The 15,548-nt window shown below is 38.2% G+C and overlaps 1 protein-coding gene across 1 annotated transcript in view; it reads right to left on the bottom strand.

Moving 5' to 3' along the window:
- LOC136871597 (cohesin subunit SA-1) overlaps positions 1-15,548 on the bottom strand; it is a 283,758-nt gene that overhangs the window by 67,648 nt on the left and 200,562 nt on the right. Inside the window, exons 15-16 of the mRNA XM_067145050.2 lie at positions 6,978-7,147; positions 6,716-6,794 (exon numbers count right to left, since the gene is read on the bottom strand). Of these exons, the coding sequence (XP_067001151.2) occupies positions 6,716-6,794; positions 6,978-7,147 (249 nt within the window). The remainder of the gene's footprint in view (positions 1-6,715; positions 6,795-6,977; positions 7,148-15,548) is intronic.

Raw genomic sequence — 15,548 nt, 5'->3', positions numbered from 1 at the left:
AATGACAGGAAGCATGACCAACAAATGGCAAATAAGTTAATATTGGAAGGGCATCTGATTCAGAAAGTGATGGAACCAACTAGAGGGAAGAATATTCTGGATGTGGTGCTGGTAAAACCAGATGAGCTCTGTAGAGAAACCGAAGTAACAGATGGTATTAGTAATCACAAAGCTGTTTTTGTGGTAGTTAAAAATAAATGTGAAAGAAAGGAAGGTATTAAAATTAGGACTATTAGGCAGTACCATATGGCTGATAAAACAGGCATGAGGGAGTTTTAAAAAATTAAATTTTTTTGTTATTGGCTTTACGTCGCACTGACATAAATAGGTCTTATGGCGATGATGTGATAGGAAATTTTTTGCTATTTGCTTTACGTTGCACCGACACAGATAGGTCTTACAGCGACTATGGGATAGGAAAGGCCTAGGAATGGGAAGGAAGCAGCCATGGCCTTAATTAAGGTACAGCCCCAGCACTTGCCTGGTGTGAAAATGGGAAATCACGGAAAACCATCTTCAGGGCTGCCGACAGTAGGATTCGAACCCACTATCTCCCGAATGCAAGCTCACAGCCGCACGTCCCTTACCGCACGGCCAACTTCCCCGGTAAAATAAGTAACTATGATCAGTGGAAAAATGGTAAATAAAAAATGTAAACAGACTCTACGATGAGTTTAAAGCAATTGTTGAGGAATGTGAAAATAGGTTTGTACCTTTAAATGTGGTAAGGAATGGTAAAGATCCACTATATTATAACAGAGAAGTAAAGAGGCTAAGAAGGAGGTGCAGGTTGGACAGAAATAGAGTTAGAAATGGCTGTGGAAGTAAGGAGAAATTGAAGGAACTTGCTAGGAAGTTGAATCTAGCAAAGAAGTCAACAATCGATAACATGATGGCAAACATAATTGGCGGACATACAAATTTTAGTGAAAAATGGAAGAGTATGTATACGTACTTTAAGGCAGAAACAGGTTCCAAGAAGGACATTCCAGGAATCATTAACAAACAAGGGGAGTGCGTATGCGAGGATCTTCAAAAGGCAGAAGTATTCAGTCAGCAGTATGTAAAGATTGTTGGTTACAAGGATAATATCCAGTTAGAGGAGGTGAATAATACTAAAGAAGTATTAAAATTTACCTATGACAACAATGAAATTTACAGTAAGATACAAAAGTTGAAAACTAGAAAAGCACCTGGAATCGATAAACTGAATACAATGGTTTGGGGTATAGTACTGTATCTGAAGTACTTATTTGATTATTGTTTGCATGAAGGAGCCATACCAAATGAATGGAGAGTTGCTATAGTATCCCCTGTGTATAAAGGAAAGAGTGATATACATCATCATCATCATCATCATCTTCCTTCCAAGTATTGGGCCATGTGACCCGTTACGGTCTTGCATTTTACTTTTGCAAGACTTGAAAGCAATCAAATGTCATTCCGATGGGTTGCTAGCCTGAAGGAAGTAAGACCATTGGTGGGGCTGCCACCTCTCAGCTAATGGACTAGCTGAAATCACAGCATTTCCTCCATAATGGATGTAACGGTTATACTGCCGTGACTCTGTCAACAGGGCTGGGAACAGGTTTTTCATCTCGGGAAGGTGAGGTTGGCCTTTGGGCAGGAGAGGTTATGTCATAATCATCATCATCATCATCATCATCATCATCATCATCATCCTTCCAAGTACTGGGCCATGTGGCCTGTTACGGTCTTGCATTTTCTTTCCATCGCTTCATTGGACGTCCTATAGATCTCTGTCCTCTTGGTTGATAGCGTAGGATCTCCTTTGGTAGTCTTCCAGATTGAACATGACGTTTCCAGTTTTCTTGGTAATCATAGATGTAATTGATTACTGATTTCACATTCAGTCCCTTAAGCACATCTTCATTTCTTATACGATCCCAATTCGTATAGCCTGCTGTTCTGCGCATGAATGTCATTTCACGTGCTGTAATTCTGGAAATGTCTTGAGTTCTTATTGTCCATGCCTCACTGGCGTAGCAAAGCGTTGGGCTGGCTAAAGTGTTATAAAGATGTAAGCGAGTGTGTTTTTGGACAAGAGATGGGTTCATGATATGATTTACGATTCCTGTTGTTCTGGTAAATTTGGTTATTTTTGCAGAGATATCAATTTCCCCTTGGTAAGATAAATTGTATCCCAGATAATTGAATTCGTTGACTCTTTCCAAAATTTTATTATCTAAACAGATTTTACTCGGGATAGGGTCCTTCCCCTTAAAGGCCATTATTTTGCTCTTTTGTGGTGAAATGATCATGTCGAATTTTGAAGAGACTTTCTGGAGATTAAATACTGACCACTGAAGATCATGTTCTGATGATGCTACCAATGCAACATCATCAGCAAAGAGTATGGCATCTAGATGTGTGAGATATCTGCTGACTGGGATTGATCCATGCCTTTCATGCCTCCATTCCTACGTTGTTCATATAGATTATGAACAACAAAGGAGAAAGTCCACAACCTTGTCTCACACCTCTGCTGATCGGTTTCCATTCAGTCTGATGATTACCTAACTTTATTGCAATAAGGTTGTCACTGTACATGTTGTATATGTTATCTATTAACTGTTATGGGACATTATCTTCTGCTAAGATATTAAGAAGTCTGTTCCTATTAACTAGGTCAAAGGCTTTCTTAAAATCAACAAATGCTATGTGAGTTTCCAAGTTAAATTCCCTGCGTTTTTCGACTAAGATTTTCAAGGTAAAGTAAGCATCAGCACATGAACGTCCCTTTCGAAATCCATGTTGTTCATTTCCAATCCCATTTTCATAATACCTGAATAATTTTTCTCTGACAATATTTGAGTAAATTTTGTAACCTGAGTTGAGTATACTTATCCCTCTGTAATTTCCACAATCTTTCACACTGCCCTTCTTATGAAGAGGAATAACTATAGCTTTTTGCCAATTCTCTGGTGGTCTGGACATAAAGCTGAAAATTACAGGCCAGTCAGTTTGACTTGCATTGCATGTAAGCTTTGGGAAAGCATTCTTTCTGATTATATAAGCCATGTCTGCAAAATTAATAACTGGTTTGATAGAAGGCAATTTGGGTTATTCCACTGAAGCTCAACTTGTAAGATTCCAGCAAGTTATAGCAGATATCCTGGATTCAGGAGGTCAAATGGACTGTATCGCCATTGACCTACTTAAGGCATTTGATAGGGTAGATCATGGGAGACTACTGGCAAAAATGAGTGCAATTGGACTTGACAAAAGAGTGACTGAATGGGTGGCTACGTTTCTAGAAAATAGAACTCAGAGAATTAGAGTAGGCGAAGCTTTATCTGTCCCTGTAATAATTACGAGGGAATTTCTCAAGGCAGTATTTTTGGAACTTTATGTTTTCTTATATATATATATATCAATGATATGTGTAAAGAAGTGGAATCAGATAAGGCTTTTTGGCAGATGATTTTATTTTGTACAGAGTAATAAATAAGTTACAAGATTGCGAGCAACTGCAAAAAGATCTTGATAATGTTGTGAGATGGACGGTGGGCAATGGTATGATGATAAACGGGGTTAAAAGTCAGGGGGTGAGTTTCACAAATAGGAAAAGTCCTCTCAGTTTTAATTACTGCATTGATGGGGTGAAAGTTCTTTTTGGGGATCACTGTAAGTACCTAGGTGTTAATATAAGGAAAGATCTTCATTGGGGTAATCACATAAATATAATTGTAAATACAGGGTACAGATCTCTGAACATGGTTATGAGGGTATTTAGGGGTTGTGGTAAGGATGTAAAGGAGAGGGCATATAAGTCTCTGGTAAGACCCCATCTAGAGTATGGTTCCAATGTATGGGACCCTCACCAGGATTACTTGATTCAAGAACTGGAAAAAATCCAAAGAAAAGCAGCTCGATTTGTTCTGGGTGATTTCAGACAAAAGAGTAGCGTTACAAAAATGTTACAAAGTTTGGGTGCGAAGACTTGGGAGAAAAGAGACGAGCTGCTCGACTAAGTGGTATGTTGATATAGATGTTGATTCCAATAGGGAAACCAAAATATTTGTTCCGAATGAGTGGTATGTTCCGAGCTGTCAGTGGAGAGGTGGCGTGGAATGACATTAGTAGACGAATAAGTTTGAGTGGTGTCTTTAAAAGTAGGCAAGATCACAATATGAAGATAAAGCTGGAATTCAAGAGGACAAACTGAGGCAAATATTTCTTTATAGGAAATGGAGTTAGGGATTGGAATAACTTAACAAGGGAGATGTTCAATAAATTTCCAGTTTCTTTGCAATCATTCAAGAAAAGGCTAGGAAAACAACAGACAGAGAATCTGCCACCTGGGTGACTGCCCTAAATGCAGATCAGTAGTGACTGACTGATTGATAAATTGATTTTTCGTAAACAAAAAAAAATGTGTTTTTCTTTGTTTTTAAAGGATATTCCAAATACCAATGTTCACATCTGTAACATGTTATATTTATAACATCTCCAGCATTCAGGAAGTGATTCATTAACTGCTCAGACATCACTTTTGTTATGTAGTACAGTTCTTTCTGACAGGACCAATACCCATTTTTGCATGTCATCCTCTCCCCAGAGAGTAAGTCGTATGTGTACAAAGTTTTGGACATAATCTTTTCTACCCCTTCTCACCACCGTGCCAATTGGGCTGATCTTGGACTTAAATTATATCTGGAGTGTGACTATTCACCACAGCGACCCCAAAAACTATGGATTCTACATTAATATAAGTTGTTTTCTATTATTTTTATACTTCACCCCCTTTCCATCCCCACTCAAAGGAGTACTATGAGTGTCTTACACACAAGTAAATTTTTTCCAGATAATAAGTTACATGTGTACCAATTTTGGTTGGCAGCTATGCCCAAACGTACATGCATAATCTCACTGCTGAAGAATCCTGGAGCTGATATTGCCATGGTTATGGCAGTTTATTTCCTTATCTGATTCCTAGAACAGGGGTAGTGTGGTGCCAATATCTCCGTAACGGTTGGTTTTAGGGCCTTAAGAAGAATTGGTCCAGTAGTTCCTGAGATTAGCCATTACATATAAACAAAGTTAACCTTTTATATATTAGTATAGATTTATGGGCATATCAAAAGAATGAACCCTGAGAGACTGGTCAACAGGGTACTACTTCTGCAGAAAAAGTGGAAAAAACAACCGGGATGGCTTACAAAGGTGCACAATGACTTGCCAGAAATAGGTATCAAAGAGGAGGATATAAAAGAAAGGACATAATTTTGGAAGAAGGTTGCAGGAATGAGGGATGCGTCTGAAGAGCAACATGCAAAGCCACGGAACATCTCGGTGGAAGAACGAGCAAGAAGTCAAAGACTCAAGAATCTTTGGCGAGAGTGTAAAGAGAAGGGTATCAGTCTGCGTGATAAAAGGAAGATTGTGTAAACATGGCCCACAGGTGGCCGTATCGATATATTAGTATAGATAAGACAAGATTTGCCACACCCGGGCAATCAGAAGTAAGCCGTTTCTTATAGTTTAATTTACAGAGCTCTAAACATCCCTCTTTCTACTACTAATTTCAAAAAGGAAATTGACAATATCTATTATACTGCTCATGTTAATGGCTATAACAGACCTTTTGTTGATAAAATTATTAACTTTTTTTGAGAATCAGAATTACACGATAGCTTTCAGAACTTGTAACACCAATTCAGATATTTTATTCAGCACCTATACTGTTAACGCTAGTAACAAATTTTCTAATTCTGGAATATATCTCAAATATCATCAATCTGAGTCCAACTACGCAGGCCAAACTGGTGTAAGTTTTCAAATAGGTTGTCAGGAACAAATTAATGCTAAATAAAATAATAGATTTTCAGCCATAGGTGAGCACATGGATGACTTTAACCATCATTTTATGACCACTGATGAAGATCTTCTGATGTTACATGATGATGATGCTTGTTATTTAAAGGGGCCTAACATCTAGGTCATCAACCCCCTTCTGATGTTTCAAAGAACACAGTAAGGTAATCTCAGCATCTATGAAAATATTTCATACATTTAGACCAAAGAAACAATCCCCCTTTATAGATTTTAATAGTACGTCATACCAGTTATCATGTCAACTTTTCTAGCTAATGTTCCACGTTGTCTTCCAAAAGGTAAACCTTGTTTTACGCAATTAGTCTTCCACCAAATGTGCTGCTTTGTATATTAGTCACCAGTGGATGCCTTTAATTTTTTAAATGTTGATAGATTTACATAACAAGAATGTACCATCTCCAGCATTCAGGAAGTGATTCATTAACTGCCCAGACATATGTTTTTCAAAATAAGACTGATTTTCATCGTTGTCACCTTTCATCAAGATGGACATTTTAATGAACTTTTTTTTTTTTTTTTCAATTTTTCAATTAGTTTCAGTTTACATTGAATGTTTTTTCAACTTCATTTTGTTCATTGTTTTAATATGTGGCTGGAGAAGGCCCAAAAATTTTCCAAAACATGTACCAAAGATTTTAATCATGATTTTTTAAGTGTTTTTTATACATACTGAACTGTATTGACTAAGGTGGATTTTTAATTTCTCCTGTTTTAAAGGAATTTTGTGCACCATACAAAGAACATCCTGAAATATGAGGCTGAGAAGGTTACTACTCAACTCCCCTCCATGCCAAGATGTAAATACAAGGATATCAAATGTGCAATATACAATTATTTTTAAGTAGAGAAGTCTTACCTAGGATGCAATCTTCCATCAGTCTCATTTGTTATTGTTAGTTCCGCCTGCCTTCTTGCGTCTCTCTCTTCTTCCGAACCTGTAATGAATGAGAGTTCCATTTTACAGAAATATAGTTTGCAACAATACTTTTCTCCTTTTTTTTTTCCAGATATTCTTGACAAATACAGTAAATTTGAATGCCAGATTATTACAAATCCAAAGTCTTTAAAATTGGCAAAATTTTACTGGAAACCTAATGATAAAACAAATCACTGCTTACCTGATTCAGTAATATTCCTCTTCTCAGACCTTCCCTTCCTTGTTGCAGGGGGCTGTATAGGTTTTTTTGTTTTGAGGTGTAATAATGTATTTCGGTATGTCTGTAGAGGCCAATCACGGCCTTGGTTTGTAATGTGAAGGCTTGCTATCTCTTGATCCAAATACTTCACTCTAAGCAAAAAAATATGAAATTTCACTTTCTTGAAAAGAAACAACCCAACAGAAAAGTAAAATAAAGAATTTCCCTTTGCATCCAAAAATTGCTTATTAAATTTCCAGTTTCCAATTTTTCTCCAGTTTTCAAATTTGCTAATATGAGAGAAAGCTGCCTCTGTAGATCAGTGGTAGAGTGTCGGCCTCCGGATCCAAAGAAAGCGGGTTCAAACCCAGAAGAGGTGATTGGATTTTTGAAGGGCGGAAAAAAGTCCATTGGACACTCCATATCGTACGATGTCGGCATGTAAAAGATCTCTGGTGACACATTTCGTGTTTACCCGACAAAATTAATTAAATCTCTGCCACAGATGCCCAAGAGAGTTTCGGTTTACTCAGTCTGCCATCTAGTGGGCCTAGAGTAAAACGGAATGTCGAAATTGACGAGCAGACAGCCAGATGGCGTCAAATTGAAATGTCTGCACACGGTAGCTGAGGCCATACGATTATTATTAGTATGAGAGAGGCATTTAGTAAATTGTATTAATTTAGAATCAGACATTGATCTATTTATCAGTTGCTTGATGATTCTAACTTACAAGATATACTTACAGTCATGCCCTAATTCAATAAGCACAAAAAGCTCACTGCAGCTCCTTTATGGCTGCAATAGTATGAGAGCTACTGATGTATGAGTGGTGCTGAGTAATTATTGTAATTCACAGCACAAGTAGTGCATCTGGATGTTATGGAAAGTACTACTCGTAGGGCCAGTTGTACTGCAACAACACTTTCTGGCACAGCATGGAAAGTAACTGGAAATTACTTCACTCCTCATCATGCCCCACCATGGCGCCATTGGTTTTTTGCAGTTTTGTTTAAAACCACATAACAAACTATTTTGAGGATCTAACCAATATGACAGACAGGCTAGTTGCATACATGTTATTATTTTACACTACCATCACTTAATGAATAGAGATCAAAATTAACCATTTCAAGTAACGGTTGATGCTTTGTAAAATGTACCAGTTTATGTAGTTCACGAGTTTATTATTATAAAGAAAACTGAATCTTTGTACTACACAGTAAAATGTAGAAAATGACTGTTTGAAAGCCCTATAGCAGGCCTAGCTGTTTCATTCTCATGTCTTGCTAGCGCCAGAAACAAGCGTTGTTTCTGATGTTCTGGAGAACACCAGAGAGCGTGGGAATGAAAAACCTTGCAGTAAACACTGGAGTAGAGATGAAGGAGGACGTCATTAAGATAAGTTCCATATTTAAAGTTCATAAGTATTAAACAGAAATTAATAAAAATATTTATTTCTAAATATCCGAGTGTGATTTTATAGAACCTGATGATGTTCTTTCAAGAACAAAACATGTCATTCTATTTTAATTAAGCTGTTTCTTTTTTAGGTGTAATACTATTACCATGTGTTTTCTCTTTCAGGTAGTTTATCAGTTTAATGTAAATAAATAAATAAATAAATGAATACTGGATTAAAGCTACTATATTTATTTAATGAAGCCGAGCTTTCAGCCAAATTGCATTGGCCTTCATCAGGGCATGTTAAGTTCTGATTCCGACAGTGAGTAAAGAAATTACAAGAAACGTGAAAGTCATGACCGTACTATCCACGGCCTACCCCATTAATTGGACTCAAGGATCATCGTGCTGTGATTCACCGCCCTCTGTTGATGGTTTCGTGAATGCATCCTGCTGTTCCATGGTGGTGTTATGCATGTATTTCTGCAGTACAGGTCTCCATGTATTTGATAACCTGAAGCCATCTTCCCTGTTGATGTTATTTGGGTGCAGCTCTATCTCTATGGCTTCTCTTACCAGTCGAGCATAGAAGTCTTTTACAGGCACGATGACCTTCGCCTGGTCAAAGAGGATTTCATGGTCTGTACTGCAGAAATGTTCTGCTATGGCAGACTGGCTTATGGCATTCTCCGTGGAGGATGAAAGAGCTACATTCTTTACCGACCTAATGTGTTCTTTCACCCTAGTGCTTACAAACCTTTTTGTCATGCCAATATATGAGCAACCACAACCACATGGAACTTCATACATGCCCAGTGTTTCAAGGTGTGGTTTTTCTTTGAATGGTCGAGACAGGGATTTGAGCTTCCGGTCTGTGGTGAAAACTGGAATTATATTGTGCTTCCTAAGAATGTACCCTATTCTTTCAGTTATACCTGCCACGTAAGGAAGGGATACTTTCTTCTTTTTACTGTAGTCTTGGTTGGTACTATCCCTGTTAGGCTCCTTGATCTTCACAGCTCATGCTATGTCTCCTGACGTACAGCCGTTTTTTTCTCATGGATGTTGTCAGTTCTCTTAATGCACTTGAGCAGTTATCAGCGTCTGCAACGTTCTTCGCCCTAGTAAATAACGTTCGAAGGAGAGCTGCTTTTTGGCATGGGTGGTGATGTGATGACTTATGAAGGTATTTTTCAGAATATGTAGGTTTCTTGTACATTGCATGGCCTAGTGTACCATCATTCTTCTTGCATACTAGCACATCAAGAAAAGGTAATTTACCTTCATTTTCTCCTTCCATCATGAATTTGATCTTACTGTTAATGGAATTTAGGTGTTCCAAAAATTCATTTAATGTTTCCCTTCCATGTGGCCAGACCAAAAATGTACCATCCACGTAACGATAAAAGCACCTAGGTTTCAATGGCACTGTAGTTAATGCAGCAGACTCAAAGTGTTCCATAAAAATATTAGCAGCCACTGGTGACAGAGGTGAACCCATTACTGCTCCTTCTGTCTGTAACGATCCCCTTTGTAGTAGAAATAAGTAGATTTTAAACAAACTGCTGCCGGATTGGTCAGGTCCCCTGTCTGATGTAAGCAAGTGTTACTTCTACTGGTATATTAGTAAAAAGTGAAGTAACATCAAAGCTTACCAGGATGTCACCTTCGTCCACTTGTAGCTCACGTAACTTCTGCAAGAAGTGTTTTGAATCTTTAATGTGATGTTCTGTCTTCCCTGTTTCTGGCTGTAACAGTGATGAAATATAGCGGGCTAACTCATGCGTCGCAGAACTAATGGCACTCATGATTGGTCTTAGTGGCACGTCATTCTTGTGTAGTTTTGGGAGGCCATAAATGACTGGAGGTACCGGATCTGAATTTAGTAAGGTCTTCTGCAAGTGTTGAGTTCTTCACTAGTTGGGTGACTTGTGTATTAATTTTCTTGGTGGGATTTCTTGCACGTTTCTTCTTCTAGAAGATTGTTCATTTTTGTTTCGTAATCAGCTGTATTCATGATGACTGAAACATTACCCTTGTCAGCCACAATTACAATTATACTGTCGTCTTTGCAAAATTCATTAGCTTCTTCTGACATGGTGAATAATAATAATAATAATAATAATAATAATAATAATAATAATAATAATAATAATAATAATAATAATAATAATTGCTTTGCATCATCTGCAGTAGTTAGGAATGCTAGTGATTTTTCCAAGTGATTTACACTACATAGACACAAGTGCACCATAGACATTCATGTAAAATGCAAGTGAAATTTCCCAGTAAACTGTGCTTTTAGCAGGTTGCTATAAACATTCAGTTTCTTTAGAATTATAAATAATTCTAAAAGTGCAGTTATTCCATTGGACAGTCCATTTCTTAACGTGAATAGGAATATAATGTGTTGCGATGAGTTCCAAGGAACAGTACAAATTTTAATTTTGTAGAAAGACTATGCAAGTGACAGAAGTCTTTTTATTTCTATGTGGGAAACCACCACAAGTTTCCAAAGTGCAACTTATTTTACAATTTTTATGTTTTGGGTTCTAAGTAAGAACCTAGACAATGATGACAATTCACAAAGTACTGTGCTTTATGTGAATAAACTACGACCCCTTGCTGTCTACTAGGGATCGTGGTTCCATGGTTTGGTTGCTGCTTATAAGGGATCGTGGTTCCATGGTTTGGTTGCTGCCTACAAGGGATCGTGGTTCCATTGTTTGGTTGCTGAAAACGTGGGATCGTGTTCCCATGGTTTGATTGCTGCTCATGAGGTAACGTGTTTCCATGGCTGGGTCGCTGTCCATCAAGGAGGATCTACGGAAACAACTTCACTGTAACCAGCACAATTGTAAGGTGAATGTTATGTGAATAAATTCAGTTTAAAGAATTCGGAACTCATCGTATTCAGGACCTCTCTCTGTACCCAGTTCCAGGTCTACACCCAGTGTGCCCTGTGATAAGATATCATTACTCTCCAAAATGTCTAGTTGTGCCATATTATCAAATAATTTCCTGGTACAGAGAGAAGGAAGAAATAAACTAGGCACCCTGGACATGGCGGCCAATTTAACACTTAGGAGCTTAGATAGCAAGTAAACTTGACACTCTGGACGTGGTGTTAATAATTAAAGTGTCAATTATTTCAAAGTGTCTTAAAATATTTTCGTATTTCACTTGGAATATGAGTGGTGTATAAACCAATTTTCAGGTTTTAAATACTGCATTCTAATAGGACTTAAAGACATTTGTACTTTAATGAACAGATATTTTCAGTCTCATTCATATTTTGTGGAACTTAGTGTATTTAGTCAATATGGAAAATATATTGCCAGCAATAGAAGCTCTTCGTCTTAATGTAAATGAAACTAACTCCAATTTAGAGACTAGGCTTACTGAAACTTATGCAAGTCTTGAACGTAGACTCACTGAAACCAATTCAAAGAACATGGGTTAATAGAATCTAATAATAATTTTACTAGACTTAATGAGTCCAATGCAGTGCTAGAACATAGACTTAATTAATCTACTGAAAATCCAGAATGTAGACTCACAGAATCCAATAATAATTCTGAAAGTCTTGAAAACAGGTTAATGGAATCAGTTACTCAGATCAATAAAAGTGTTGAAGCTAAGTTGTTGAGTCAAATGCAAACTTAGAATTATGACTCAATCACGCTAGCGCTTGTACTAAGAAAATATTTAAAGACGCTGATCTTAAAATGGATAATAAACTCACCAAAATCAACACTCAATTAACACAGTGTGGAAGCTATAAGAGATTCTCTTAAAACTCATAGAAGCTGTGAGGGAAGACCTATGGTTTTCAGAGATGCCAAGGTGCAGGAATTTAGTTACACAGGAGATCTTGAATGTGCCAGTAAATCTACTGATACGAGGCAGATGTATTTGAGCACTTTCAAATATCACTAACTTGAAATTGTTGACATATTAAGCTACAGTTTTGAGTCATATTCCGCATCTTGTTATAACTGGTGGTCAGCAGTGGCATATTTTTAACTATAACCAAAAAGATTTTCCTTGCAACATGTAGCTTTCAAGAACACTCTCTTGACTACAGAAGTACAGACATTCACTTCAAGGAAGGAAGATCATAATGTTTCAGCAACTCTATGAAGTCCATGTAATATTAAGTGACATGCATTATTTTAGGACATATCACGTGACCTCTCATGGCTTCATACATGCACAGTATAAGGTGAAATGTCTCTGTAGGCTTTGAGAACACAATCTTTGGCAATTCTTGATGGCTATAAAAGGTAGTGCATCACTGAAAAATTACAGCAACCATTGAATGATTTACTTCAGGTATCTCATTAATAGATAGCCAATATCACTGGTCTTTCTCTCCTCCTCCTAACATTCTAAACATAAAGTTAGTTGTAGACCTTTGATCTTAGTCCATTGTTTCATCCATACATTTTCAATTGGCCTTTTCCATCACTATGCCTAGAACAATTTATAAAGTTCACGAACATAATACATTCATCTGGGTGAGTTGGTTCTTATACTCGTCTACATACTCATCTTTCTTATTCTTTAGCTTAATCAATGATATGCCAGCTGAGTTCAAGGCTTTACACAGAGCTCCATTGAATTTACAAGCAATGGTGCAGGTTGAACTCAAACTATATTTAGAAGAGGCTGATAATTTTATTTCAGATTGATCTTTTTCGTTGTTACTATTTTGTTGCTAGTTTGCTTTACGTCGCACCAACACAGATAGGTCTTATGGCGACGATGGGACAGGCATGGCCTAGGAGTGGGAAGGAAGCGGCCGTGGCCTTAATTAAGGTACAGCCCCAGCATTTGCCTGGTGGAAAATGGGGAAACCACAGAAAACCATCTTCAGGCCTGCCGATAGTGGGGTTTGAACCCACTTTATCTCCCGGATGCAAGCTCACAGCTGCGCGACCCTTAACCGCATGGCCAACTCACCCGGTTTGATCTTTTTCAGTCTATTGTGTTTCATCACTTGAAATTACCGTTTAACTTTATACTTTTCAGTCATGATTCCCTTTGTACTACAATACTTCCAAAAACAGAACACTCCCATCTTTTGTTTTTGTAATTTCTTAAAAGTCCCAGACTACATATTCAGCACTTAACTAATAGTTCTCTTCACCTTGGACACTGTAAATTTAATATGTCTATAACAAAACAATACTGTATACCTTACTATGTCTTCTTCTTTAGTATTTATCCTGCTTGGTGGCAGGAACCACCGCATGGATTCATTATCTGCATTTAGTTTGGTCTTGGGCCATGTCTGGATGGAGATTACAGCCTTCAGGTTGTTGTGCACTGTACCGGCCCATCGCTAACTTGGTCGTCCCTTGGACCTCTTTCCAGTGACTTGCAATGTATATGCTGACCTTGCCAATGTATCAACCTCTGCATACAGTACCTGTCCAAACCAGCGTAGACAGTTTACCTGCATTTTCTTCTGCATCAGTGCAATACCAAAACGTTTCCTAATAACATCGTTTGAAATGTAATCCAGTCTAGTGATACCTGCTCTTCATCTATGGATCTTCATCTCCATGATGCTTAGTCATTCTATCTCCTCTGTAGCTGGTCAACACTTGGTGCCGTAGAGAGCAACAGGATGGATAACAGTCCGGTAGATCTTAGATTTTAGATGGTCCTTCATCCGATGGTCGCAGGTGACGCTTGCTGTCGTTTGCGTGCGTGTATCCTTACGTTGACCTCGTTAGTAAATCGACCATTGCCAGAGATTGTGGTGCCAAAATAATTAAATTTCACTACTCATGGTGGATCTACACCAACGTTGATGTTTCCAACTTCTCAAGGATCTTCTATTCCTTGAGGCCCAGGCCATATTGTGCTAGTCAGTTGCTCCACTCTTCTGTTTGGTGCTGGAGATCAAGCTTATTCTCTGCAGCCAACACGACATCATCAGTATAGAGAAGCGTCCGTGGTATTGGCTTGTGCAGGTCTGATGTAACAGTATCCATCACAAGAATGAACAGCACTGGTGACAAGGCAGAGTCGTGGTCGACTCCTACCATGATGTGGAAGTCATTGGATGCTCCTGCGGTAGCATGGGCATAACTCTTTGGCAGATATACCTACTTAACATGGAATGCCACGTTCTCATAGAGCTAACCAGATTAGGTCATGGGGTACACGATTGGAGGCCTTCTCAAGGTCCAGAAAAGCGAGATGCAGCGGCTCATTCTTTTCACGGTGTTTCTCAACTAACAGCCGCGGAGCATGAATTGCATCTGTTCTGCCACAATTTTTCACAAATCCAGCCTGGTTCGTCATAAGTTTGGCTATCTCGTGAATCCTCTTGTTGAGGATATGTTCGAAGACCTTCATCGCATGGCTTGGAAGTCTGACTGGGTGGTAATTAGAACAAGCAGAAGGGCTTTTCTTTTTAGATTTTTTACAAGTTGCTTAACGTCGCAAGGACTAGGAGTGGGAAGGAATCGGTCGTGGCCTTAAATAAGGTAGAGCCCCAGCATTTGCCTGTTGTGAAAATGGGAAACCATGGAAAACCTCCTTCAGGGCTGCTGACAGTGGGATTCGAACCCACTATCTACCAAATACTGGATACTGGCCAAACTCAAGTGACTGCAGCTTCCCTTCTTCTTTAAGGGGAAAAATCACACTGACACATTTTCTTTCTCAGCAGCAGAAAAGGTGATTAAAGTGAAATTTAATGAGGAATATATACAATTCTTCCCTAACATGACCATACATGTAAATGTCACCAAATACAGTAGAGACAATACGCGACACTCTGCAAGATATTGAGGGACAGCTATTAGAGCTCTCTCTAGCGGATTGACCTGAGAACTACTGATTCTGTCATAAGAGCATGTGTATTTGTGTGTGAAGTTTTTGGTGTTATTTATGCGTTTTCAGTGAGTTGACATAATTAAATACTAGCGTGTGTCATTCCTTGATATCTCCTCTCAACATGAGGGGAAATGTATGTGCTGTGTTTGGCTGCAGTAACTATGAAGTAGAGAAGAATGCGCAGTCTTTCTTCCGTTTCCCTCATGACAAGAAAATGTAAGTAATATTATGTTTGCATATATATTCTTCCAGGGACAAAGAGATTTCTATAGTACTTCATAATCTTCTGACCTG

The sequence above is a fragment of the Anabrus simplex genome, chromosome 1 (assembly GCF_040414725.1).
Source record: "Anabrus simplex isolate iqAnaSimp1 chromosome 1, ASM4041472v1, whole genome shotgun sequence".
NCBI classification, from domain to species: domain Eukaryota; kingdom Metazoa; phylum Arthropoda; class Insecta; order Orthoptera; family Tettigoniidae; genus Anabrus; species Anabrus simplex.
The sequence above is the reverse complement of the archived record's forward strand: the minus strand, read 5'-3'. Positions and strand labels throughout refer to the sequence as shown.